The 11,503-nt window shown below is 45.3% G+C and overlaps 1 protein-coding gene across 1 annotated transcript; it reads right to left on the bottom strand.

The window, feature by feature from the left end:
* Positions 1-4,022: 4,022 nt before the first annotated feature.
* LOC100191843 (putative DUF231 domain containing family protein) lies at positions 4,023-8,018 on the bottom strand. The gene is made up of 6 exons (NM_001137267.1): positions 7,629-8,018; positions 7,091-7,515; positions 5,559-5,730; positions 5,136-5,335; positions 4,823-4,984; positions 4,023-4,681 (listed from the first exon to the last, which is right to left on the bottom strand). Exons 1-6 carry the CDS (start codon positions 7,851-7,853, stop codon positions 4,276-4,278), a joined length of 1,590 nt encoding a protein of 529 aa, NP_001130739.1. The 5' UTR covers positions 7,854-8,018; the 3' UTR covers positions 4,023-4,275.
* Positions 8,019-11,503: the final 3,485 nt, after the last annotated feature.

Genomic DNA, 11,503 nt, shown 5'->3' with positions numbered 1-11,503 from the left:
TCGGAAAAATGAATTATAGTGGCCTCGCGGACCGTCCGGGGTGCACGACCGGACCGTCCGCGACTGGCTTTATCTGACATCTGACGACGCATTAAATGCAATATAGCCGTTGATATAGCCGTTACTGCTGACCGTTGCGTTTTCAGCCGTTGATCTACAGGGGCGGACCGTCCGGACCAGGCGGGCGGACCGTCCGCGCTCAGCAGAATGGAGCAACGGCTAGGAAGTGGTTGGTGGCTATAAATACAACCCCAACCACCTCCATTCACCTCACCCAAGCATTCCAACCTTCAACATTCAATACAAGAGCTAGCAATCCATTCCAAGACACACTCAAAGCCTCCATCTCTCCAAGTTTCACAATTAAGAAAAGAGATCATTAGTGATTAGTGACTTGAGAGAGAAAGTGATCTGTGTGTTATTTGTCACTCTTGTCGCTTGGCCTTTTCAATCGTGCTTTCTTGATTCTTTCATTGCGATCAAACTCACTTGTAATTGAGGCAAGAGACACCAATCTTGTGGTGATCCTTGTAGGAACTTTGTGTTCCAAGTGATTGAGAAGAGAAAGCTCACTCGGTCCGAGGGACCGTTTGAGAGAGGGAAGGGTTGAAAGAGACCCGGCCTTTGTGGCCTCCTCAACGGGGAGTAGGTTTGCGAGAACCGAACCTCGGTAAAACAAATTCGCGTGTCACACTTCTTATTTGCTTGCGATTTGTTTTCGACCCTCTCTCTCAGACTCAATTATATTTCTAACGCTAACCTGGCTTGTAGTTGTGATTAACTTTGTAAATTTCAGTTTCGCCCTATTCACCCCCCCCCCCCCTCTAGGCGACTTTCACTGACCCGCTGACATCCCTATGCCCAGCGCGCGCGGCGCATGTGACTGAAGGCGTGGGCCCGCCTGTCGGCGCGCAAGCGAGCCGGACTGAGGAGTAGTTGGGACGGGGCGAGCGTCATGGAAAATGGCCCAGCAGGCACAGGTAGGTTTTCCCTTTTTCCTTCACATTTTCTGTTTTCCTTTTTTATTTTTAGATTTCAATTTTAATTTCAAATTTTGTTGTGAAATTCATTTTTAGATTAAATGCGCAAATTCGAGTACCAGTTTGAAAAGCATATATTTATTGACATATATTTTCTTTATATTGTGTGGTATTTTCCCTTTTTATGTTATTTGCAATCTCTAAATTGCAAATTAGGTTAAACTTCATACTCCTTATCATTATAATTTTATCACTATCATTATTATTGTTATTTATAAATGCACAACAAATAAACTCTAACATGATGCATAGATTATTTAGGTGTCATTAGTTAATTATTCACTTTAAATGTGGTTATGCATATGTTCTAATAAATAGATGACATTACATATAAGAAGATTAGCTCTCTTCTTATTATTCACCAGTTAGGTATTACATAACTTGAGACAAAGCACTCCTCTCTTTCACACCCAATCTCGCTCCCAAATCAATCTATTGAAGGATCCCCTTTGGTGTGAGGTTTGCGCTTGTGACTTTCGGATTTGGTTTTCCTCTACCCTCTCTTTCTCATCTATTGATCTTGTTGCAAACACCTCTTGTGCGAACTTGTTGTTCTTGAAAACTTTGAGTTCCTTGATGGATTGATGTTGCTTGGGACTCTCCAAAGTTATGGACGACCCAAGAAGTTTGTATCACCCGCTCTTGCGAGCCAATTTGAGAAAAGATTTCCTTTGACCTTTGTGGTTGGTTATGGCGAATTGGGGTTGAAAAAGACCTGGCCCTTTGTGGGCTCCTGAATGAGGAGTAAGACACATTTGTGGTGTGGTCGAACCTCGAGATAAATCTTGTGTATGGTGCTCTTGCTTGGATTCGTGGTTGTGTTTTGTAGTTGGCAAGAAAGGCATATAGAGTTGTTCTTCGTGTGGATCTCGTAGTGGATTCAATCTTGTATTTCTCACTATCCACACTCAGCTTATCCATTATGTTCCTGTCCTAAAGGAATCTCTCATTATATTTATGCGTAGTTCTAAGCCTAGATTTACTCTAGCAGTTAGACTGGTTTAGAGTGGTTCAACTCGCCTCTATAGCAGTTGAACCGGCCATCACCAGTTGAATTGTTGATTTGACATTATCTCAAAGTTTGTGGTGAAATTTTTCAGGTTTAGCCTATTCACACCCTCTAGGATACTTTCGATTGGTATTAGAGCTTCGTGCCTCGTTTTAGCACTTAACCGCGTGAGAAAACAATCATGTCGACTCCAAGGAACAATTTGGATCCTCTTCTTAAGGAGATCCTAGCCACATCTATCGGCGAGGAAATGGATGTCAAGATCCTTGACCTCGCCATGAAGATTGTCGAGAGGATGTTCCTCGGGATGAAAGAGGAAGATGCGAAGAAGAAGGCCAAAGAAGAAGAATCGAGAAGAATTGCCGAGGAAGACAAAGGAAAGGGCAAGATGGAGTACAACGATGACTTGGTTGAGCTTTTGGTGTCTAAGGTGATGAGCAAAGTAAGTCTCAACGCTGAAGTGTCACCAGAATCTTCAGATAAACCTTCTAGTATCTCTTTAGTAATTTTCTCTGTGTTTGTCTTTGCCATCGATTCAATAAATCCAGCAATATAAGGATCTGTAGCTTTCTTCTCCTCAAACAGCTTCGTCTCTTCAGTCAGCTTCGTCTCCGCAACAACCTTCTTTTCCTTGGACATTTTTTCTCCAGACATGGTGAAACTGCGTCTTTAAGCCAAAGCTTAAAAAACTTGAAAATCTAGCGAGCGCTAGTAAGCAAGAGCTAAAAGTTTGAGAAAATAATGCAAATGGCAGAAACAGCGTATCAAATAATACCGTGTGGGTTCATATTTATACGCCTAACACACTGCAACTTGGAGGGCCCCATCTGTCATTGATTGTTGCTATTCTAGCAAAGGGAATGTGTTTTTTTCGGACCTTCGGCGTAAGGACTTCGTTCACGTCGCATTCTGAATTCGTTGTCATAACAAATTAATACTGCGAGGGGCTAATGTTTGGGGCCTTCGTCTTCCGAAGGTCCTCAAAAACATGACTAACAATGTTTCCCAAGTGTGATACACATACAGGATAAAGATGTACACAATATGGGAAGCAGGGTCGGAACGAAGGCTGAACCAGCGCCGAAGCTGCGCGCAAGGGAGCTTCAGCTCAGTACCAGAAAAAGGAACCGACTTAAGGAGGAAAAGGCTATCTAGTCCCCAACAGATTGTTCTTAAGTCAATAGTAAACATGAAGGGCATGAATGTAATTTTACACAGGCTGCGCCCTGTGCTTATAAATAGATGAACAATACCCTCGTACTGTTTACGCTGACTTGTACTCACTCGTGCATCACGCTTATAACTTTGTCTTCTGTCAATCCGAAGGTACAAATGTAATTAATATTGTTCTTATTCATTCATGATTATATAATAAAATGTATAGCAATGATGTCATATGATTATCCATATTATTTCACATGTTTCATATACTTCGTCTTTTATTGATATATGCTGTGATGATGAAGGTACGTCATTCATGACCTTCGTCCGAAGATCGTTATATCATTAAGGAAATAATGATTCAAAGAACAAAGAACATTAACCATTAACCTATTTTTATATTGACTTATCTTAATTTATAAAATTTGAGAACAAGTTCTCAACACTAAGGAATCTAGATGATTCACCGGGAAGCAAACCCACGAGACTGGTAGTTGAAGAGGGTTAAAATCACTGCGCACCATCCACGAACCTAGGCAACCCTGCATAAGTAAATAAACTGTCTTAATTCCTGAAGGAATTCGACCTTTCCGTTACCAGTACGGATGTGTTTGTGAAAATTCTCTTGTGCGTGGCTTTATGTGAAGCACAAAGTTGTACCGATGTTTGTCGGTGCTACCTATACCACACAACATGATCAAAATCTTGACTGAAACTTTCTGGCATTTTATAGAGAAATACTGCTACACGAATGGAAACAATCGGATTCTGGTAAAATTATGTGCACGTGGTTGCCAGGTAGAAACACGAGAAGCACAGAAGCGCGCAGGGCATTTCCCCTCAGAGGCTCAAACAACCACATCCAGACACTGCGAGAAGGCTCCTCAGGTGACCGTGGCTGTTCACGGCTGCTTGGTGTTACCTTCCAACAAATGCTTAGGTGAACCAGCAGCATAGCATAGGCTTCTAAACCTAGAACAGACAAAAAAAAATAACTTATGGCCTCGATCACAAATCTTCTTCTCTCACTAAAATTGCGCTACCATGTGAAGTATTTTCTAGCCGTCATCTGTGAGGTTCATCCTCGGTTATCTTCTGCTGCTGCTGCTGCTGCGGCGGCGGGGTGCTCGACACGATATGGCCATAAACAAACTCGTTCCACGTGTCCGGCACACCGGGGAGGCACCAGTGGATGCAGTCCGCGAACTTCCTCGGGTTCGCCTTCTGCTCCGGCGTCAGGAGCTTCCCCTGCCGCAGCGTGTGCACGGAGGTGTGCGCGTCCTTGCGGATCTCCGACAGCGCAGTTATGTTGACGAAGTGCACGGGTACCTTCTTCATCGACCTCGTCACGCGCTGGGCGGTCGCGAAGAGGTCCCAGTCCGTGCCCACCTCCAGTTTCTTATTGTAGCTGATCGCCGGCTGTGTCTCGGAGAAGCATTTTACGGCGTTGGGGCTGCCCCAACCTTCGCTCCTGGAGTAGATCAAAGCCAGACAGTGAATGTGCCGCCGGTGGTCAGACACTCAGACCCAGCATCGCCGGAGCATTAAATTTGTGCAACAACAGAACAGCAATGCTGGGGGGAAATTCTGCATCCAAGGTACGGATACTTACTGCATATGTACTGGTGACACGCTCATGAATAAGACCGTTGTTCTCTTGGGATCTACGTGCGCCTCTACCCATCTAGACCATGTCTTGAGGACCTTCCGGTACGCCTCCACACGTTCGATTTCGTCATACTTGACATGTTTCCTCGAAAAAGATCCACCGTGCCTACAGTCAAGGTAGCTTGTGTAAGCATAAGAAAACATATGCAGAACATAAATATCTTGGCATCACTCTTAAGGTTGGGTCCATTGAACAGACAAGCTGTTTTCGTTGTTCGCGAGGATCCAAGGATTAATGTCTACAGTTAGTTACTCACAGAGTTTTCATCTGTGGCGTGTTCATCCACCAGATGTAAGTGTTGAAGATCAGGTAGTCCACCCCTTCCCAGTTCGCCGCATGCTTAGCGATCGATGTCGGCTTGATCATGCGGTCACTGATGCTATGAATGTCTGGGTCATCTGAGTTCGACTCCACTAGGAAAGGAGACCAATAGAACTCAACCGTTGCATTGTACTCCTGAAACATTCCATGTAAATAATTTGCATCAGGGTTAACCATAAGATTCATAAGCAAAGATAGGGAGTAAAATCTCAGCATAAACAGGATTTGAGCATTCTTATCATTTTTCTCTTAATTATCGAGGCAGGCAATGTAACAGAATCTTCAAAGCCGATTTATTCTAATGACCTCTAATGGATTTCATAGTGATCAGTAATCACTGCCTGATGAGTAAGTATACCTGAAGATGGAACACATTAAGAGAACCATTCTTGACAAGGGACTTTTTGTCCCATGGAGCCTCTGACTGGACCAGGCACACCATGGACTCCCACTGGTTCCGATTCAGGGAATCCCCCACAAACATCAGCCTTTTGTTCCTTAGCTTCTCCAGAAGCAACTTAGCTTCAAATCTGTAACAGGATTGTCAAAAATGCACATCAGTTTTATAACAGAATTTGCGCAAGATACATGTGGATCTACTTTCAAGATTAAGCTTTAGGCCATCATGCATTGACAGGACCATTCTGTGAGCTCTGCAACACTCTAGTTTATCGAAAACATTGTCCCCGATCGGGTACGCAGGGTCATTTTTGTTCCTACCATGTAAAAATCTCTCACAGGTAGCGTATCACGTTCCTCGATCTCATCGATCCGGGAACTTTGTGACTATGTTCTAGGGTATGTTGCTCAATTATTAGCTTATGTTTTGATTGTTGTTTTAGTATGAAGTAAGGTATTCACCAGTTTATCGAAAAATATTCATGGTGCAGATAATCGTTAGCAGTTAGTGAGAGCTAGAACTTGGTGGCACATCATGCAACAACTCCCACTTATTTTTCATCTTTTTCCTTTTTAGATTCCCATTCAACAACTTTCTCTAACGGACAGAACTTCACTATCAAACAATAAATTGTTTAATATATTAAAAGAAAGACTATAGCTTGATGTGAGTGTGGTCTTTTTTCTCATCAGTTGTAACACCTAACAAATTAAGTACCCCATATACAAATCTTAGTTGCCAAGAAATACAGCTAATGAGTAGACTTTAACAGATCAACTTCACCTAACATACTCTGCAGTCTAGATGCAGGGCAAACCCTGTTCAGCCACTTGCGTTGATGAAAATTTGAGGCTGCTAACAGCAATGATAGAGCTATGCAAAAACTAAGCACGAACACTCTGGATCACACTGGCAACCATTGCAACAGTAAGACAAAAGGGTTACAAGTTACTGCAAGGCTACACTGAGATGTTGGTAATGCTGGAAGACAGGTATTATTTTTCATCCATAATTTGTTGCTGCTTCAATCATGACAAATTTGGGCAATTGGTAGTGTTTTGTAGGGAGCCATGGTGTTGACTGTTGAGATATGGATTGGAACAAGATAACAACTACAATACACCTGTACTCCTGGCGCAATTGGGCCCGCAGACAAGTTGGGGGCGTATCACCACGTCAGCACAGAGCGCAAAAGAAAAATAAGACGAAAAGACTGCTGACCACTCCCAGATGCAGACACGGATCTGCTCAACTGACGCAGGTCCTAGACAGAAAAAGAAAGGGCGAAGGGATCTGGCCACCCGCAGCCACCCACCCATGAGGTGATGCGGAGAACGCGTCCACCCTTGCTTTCCAGTATCCAGCCCGCAAACGAAAACGCGCACCTACCCTACGACGCGCGCCGGGCCGCGTAAACCGTACACGTATACGTATAGGCACCGTTTCTGTAGAATCAGTGGCAGGCAAGCGAGGAAGCAAGGCGGTGGTACCTGGGGAGATCGCAGCCGTCGGGCTGCCAGCGCCACTTCTGATAGTCGTCGTCGCGTCGGCCGTTGCGCATACAGGTGACCTGCTCCGTGAGGAAGCTGCAGTCGGACTCCTTGTACAGCGGCGCGCGGGACTCGTCGTACACCCAGCGGCCCTTGTACAGGTCGCAGGTCCCCGGGGCCGGGGGCTGCTCCTGCGCCTGCGCGCCGCCGTCGCCGTCGCCGTCGCCGTCGTGGCCTCCGCTTCCTCCTTGCACCACCTCCTCGATTAGCGGCGCGTCCTGCAGGGAGCTCCCGGCCGTCGCTCCAGGCTTCGATGCGCGCTCCTCGATCTCCTCCTGCCGCTCGTGCGGGGGCGAGTCGGCCCGATCCGCGCCGTGCACCGGCACCGACTCCGTTGCCCGCGCCACCGCCGCCGCCGCCTCTTCCTGCACGAAGAAAAGGAAACCACCGTAGGTTTAGCTTTCAGACAGCAGCCAACCAACCGAGAGAGCAAGAGGTTGGCAGGAATGAGCAGGAGCGTTAGGTGCCGAGTGCCGACCTTGGCGATGCTGGGGACAGCGGTGGCGCCTTCGAAGGAGGAGAGCTTGGCGTACGTCCTCGGGCCGCCGTGCCTCCGCAGCGAGGCGGCGATGTGGGCGTTGTCGTAGAGCACGGAGACCCCCAGCAGTGCGGCGAGCGCGAAGACCGCGGCGACCTGCGCCCGCCTGCTGGGCACCCCGACAGCGAGCGGCCCGGCCCCGCCCTTCCGCCGCGGGATCCGCATCGGCGCGGGACGGAACCGACTCGATCGCCGGCCGCAGCTGAGAATTGGGGGTTCCGCGACCGGCTGGCCTCGCCTGCTTTATTCCCGTCGGAGACAGTCGCGGTTGATTCGCTTCCTTCCGTCCTCCGCGGCGGCGGGGGCTGGCAACTGCGAGCAGGCAGCGGCAGGCCGGCAGCTTTCTTCACTTTGCTTGTTTTGCCCGATGTTTATTTATGAGGCGGGGGGCACGCTCTTCAAGAGGGAGCCGAGGACAAGCGGGGTGGTTGGGCGCTACCTCGCGGCCGCGGGGCCGACTGTTCGGCCCAAGGGTAGCGGAATGCGTGGACTCGTAGAGAGAAGTGGGGTTCGGCACTTTTGGCTGGGGTGTTTTGTGAGCTAGTGGGACTACTCCTTTTTCTAACTCTATACCGCTTTTCATAGTCTATTTATTTAAATGCACTAGACATAATAGTTAGTGTCTAAAATTAGTTGCTGCATCCAAAAATCATAACTAAAAATTCAGCTATTAGCTATTTTTTATTAAATTAATTAATAGTTATGTAGCTATTTGTTAGCTAGCTAATTTCACTAACATTTTTTAGCCAAATAATTATTAATTCTAGTGCATTCAAACACTCCATTAGTAAAGTTTAGTATAATTCTATATCACAATATTCTGTATTTATAGCCCTCTAGAGTATATATTTTCTCTATACCAACTATCACATATTATATCATTCTAATCTAACTACTTAAAATGATGTGATGAAACTAAGCTTGAAAATAGCCTTAGGCGCACTACAACAATGCCCTGAATCGCTCCCCTGATTTCGGTGTATGGTTGCGCCATGTTGCTCCAATGGTTCACTTACTTCGTCCCCCTCTTTTGAGTGAGATAAGAAAACCCTCTTGAAAGGGGAGCTTTAATCTCCCTCCTCTTCACTAATTAGTGATATTAACTGTAAAATTAATTATTGTTATTTTAATTAACATGTAACCATGTGTATTACAGTACTACAAATATTGTATATTTTTTAAAACTCTAAAAACTTATCTATAAAAAGTTAAATAGCTCAATTAAAATGTAAAGAGAAGTTGAATAGGGGAAATGTTGGAGATGAGGTGAAATAGATGAAGCGATAAAGAGGGGAATAATAAAAATGAATAGAAAGTATAAATAAGAGGAGATAAGAGAGAGGAATGGTTGTCTCTGGATAAAGCATTATGTGATTCTTTTTCTTGTCGTCCGTGGAGAAGCTAGAGTAAATTTGAGGATGGTACATTTGGCTTGTGGATGTATAGAAATTTAATTTAAGGGTGTGATAGTCGCCTAGAGGGGGGGTGAATAAGGCGAAACTGAAATTTACAAATATAAACACAACTAAAAGTCGGGTTAGCGTTAGAAATAAACATGAGTCCGAGAGAGGGCGTGAAAACAAATCGCAAGCGAATAATGAAGTGAGACACGTGGATTTGTTTTACCGAGGTTCGGTTCTCTCAAACCTACTCTCCGTTGAGGTGGTCACAAAGACCGGGTCTCTTTCAACCCTTTCCCTCTCTCAAACGGTCCCTCGGATCGAGTGAGCTTCTCTTCTCAAATCACTTTGGGAATCAAACTTCCCGCAAGGACCACCACACAATTGGTGTCTCTTGCCTCAATTACAAGTGAGTGTTTGATCACAAGAAAGAATGCCAAAGAAAATAAACGATCCAAGCGCAAGAGCTCAAATGAACACTACAAATCACTCTCTCTAGTCACTAAAGCTTTGTGTGGAGTTGGGAGAGGATTTGATCTCTTTTGGTGTGCTTTGCAATGAATGCTAGCTCTTGTATAGTGGTTGGAAGCTGGAAAACTTGGATGCAATGAATGGTGGGGTGGTTGGGGTATTTATAGCCCCAACCACCAAACATGACCGTTGGTGGAGGCTGTCTGTCGTATGGTGCACCGGACAGTCCGGTGCACACCGGACATGTCCGGTGCGCCAGCCACGTCACCAAAGCTGTTGCGATTCGACCGTTGGAGTTCTGACTTCTGGGCCCGCCTGGATGTCCGGTGGCGCACCGGACATGTACTGTAGAGTGTCCGGCGCGCCAGTATGGGCGTGCCTGCCGTCTGCGCGCTCTGGCGCGCATTAATTGCAGTTGCAGGCGACCGTTGGCGCGAAGTAGCCGTTGTGCCGCAGTTACACCAGACAGTCCGGTGTACACCGGACATGTCCGGTGAATTATAGCGGAGCAGCCGTTATGATTTCCCGAGGCTGCCAAGTTCCAGAGCTGCGTCCTCTTGGAGCACCGGACACTGTCCGGTGTACACCGGACAGTCCGATGAATTATAGCGCGCCGGCTCTGAGAAATTCCCGAGGCTAAGAAGTTCTGCGCGAAGTCCCCTGGTGCACCGGACACTGTCCGGTGCGCCACCGGACAGTCCGGTGCGCCAGACCAGGGAGCCTTTCGGGATGCCTTTAGCTCTCTATTTTGAACCCAACATTGGTCTTTTTAATTGGCTTGTTGTGAACCTTTGACACCTGTATAACTTATACACTAGAGCAAACTAGTTAGTCCAATTATTCGTGTTGGGCAATTCAACCACCAAAATTATTTAGGAACTAGGTGTAAGCCTAATTCCCTTTCAATCTCCCCCTTTTTGGTGATTGATGCCAACACAAACCAAAGCAAATATAGAAGTGCATAATTGAACTAGTTTGCATAATGTAAGTGCAAAGGTTGCTTGGAATTGAGCCAATAAAAATACTTACAAGATATGCATGGATTGTTTCTTTCTTATTTAACATTTTGGACCACGCTTGCACCACATGTTTTGTTTTTGCAAACTATTTTGTAAATCCTTTTCAAAGTTCTTTTGCAAATAGTCAAAGGTAAATGAATAAGATTTTGCAAAGCATTTTCAAGATTTGAAATTTTCTCCCCCTGTTTCAAATGCTTTTCCTTTGACTAAACAAAACTCCCCCTAAATGAGATCCTCCTCTTAGTGTTCAAGAGGGTTTTGATATATCATTTTGAAATACTACTTTCTCCCCTTTTTGAACACAATAAGATACCAATTGAAAAATACTCTTTAAAAAAACTAAGTTTTTGAAATTGGTGGTGGTGCGGTCCTTTTGCTTTGGGCTCAACTTTCTCCCCCTTTGGCATAAATCGCCAAAAACGGAATCATTAGAGCCCGTTTAGAACTACTCTCTCCCCTTTGGTCATAAATAAATGAGTGAAGATTATACCAAAGATGGAGTCCTTTTGCTTTGTGCTCATGCTTTCTCCCCCAAGAATGGAGAGTTGCTTGGAGTGACGGCGAAGGATGAGTTACGGAGTGGAAGCCTTTGTCTTCGCCGAAGACTCCAATTCCCTTTCAATACACCTATGACTTGGTTTGAAATGGACTTGAAAACATATTAGTCATAGCATATGAAAGAGACATGATCAAAGGTATATAAATGAGCTATGTGAGCAAGTTAGCAAAAAAAGTTCCTAGAATCAAGAATATTTAGCTCATGCCTAAGTTTGTTAAAAGTTTGTTCATCAAGAGGCTTGGCAAAGATATCGGCTAATTGATCTTTAGTATTAATGTAAGAAATCTCGATATCTCCCTTTTGTTGGTGATCCCTTAAAAAGTGATACCGAATGGCTATGTGCTTAGTGCGGCTATGCTCGACGGG

This window comes from Zea mays, chromosome 6 (assembly GCF_902167145.1).
Source record: "Zea mays cultivar B73 chromosome 6, Zm-B73-REFERENCE-NAM-5.0, whole genome shotgun sequence".
Classification (NCBI taxonomy): domain Eukaryota; kingdom Viridiplantae; phylum Streptophyta; class Magnoliopsida; order Poales; family Poaceae; genus Zea; species Zea mays.
This window is presented reverse-complemented; position numbering and strand designations above follow the sequence as displayed.

Coding starts and splice junctions, on each gene's coding strand:
- LOC100191843 (NM_001137267.1), bottom strand. CDS start 7,853: ATGCGGATCCCGCGGCGGAAGGGCGGGGCCGGGCCGCTCGCTGTCGGG. Junction 5,731..7,090: donor GACGGCTGCGATCTCCCCAG/GTACCACCGCCT, acceptor ATCCTGTTACAG/ATTTGAAGCTAAGTTGCTTC. Junction 5,336..5,558: donor TTAATGTGTTCCATCTTCAG/GTATACTTACTC, acceptor GGAATGTTTCAG/GAGTACAATGCAACGGTTGA.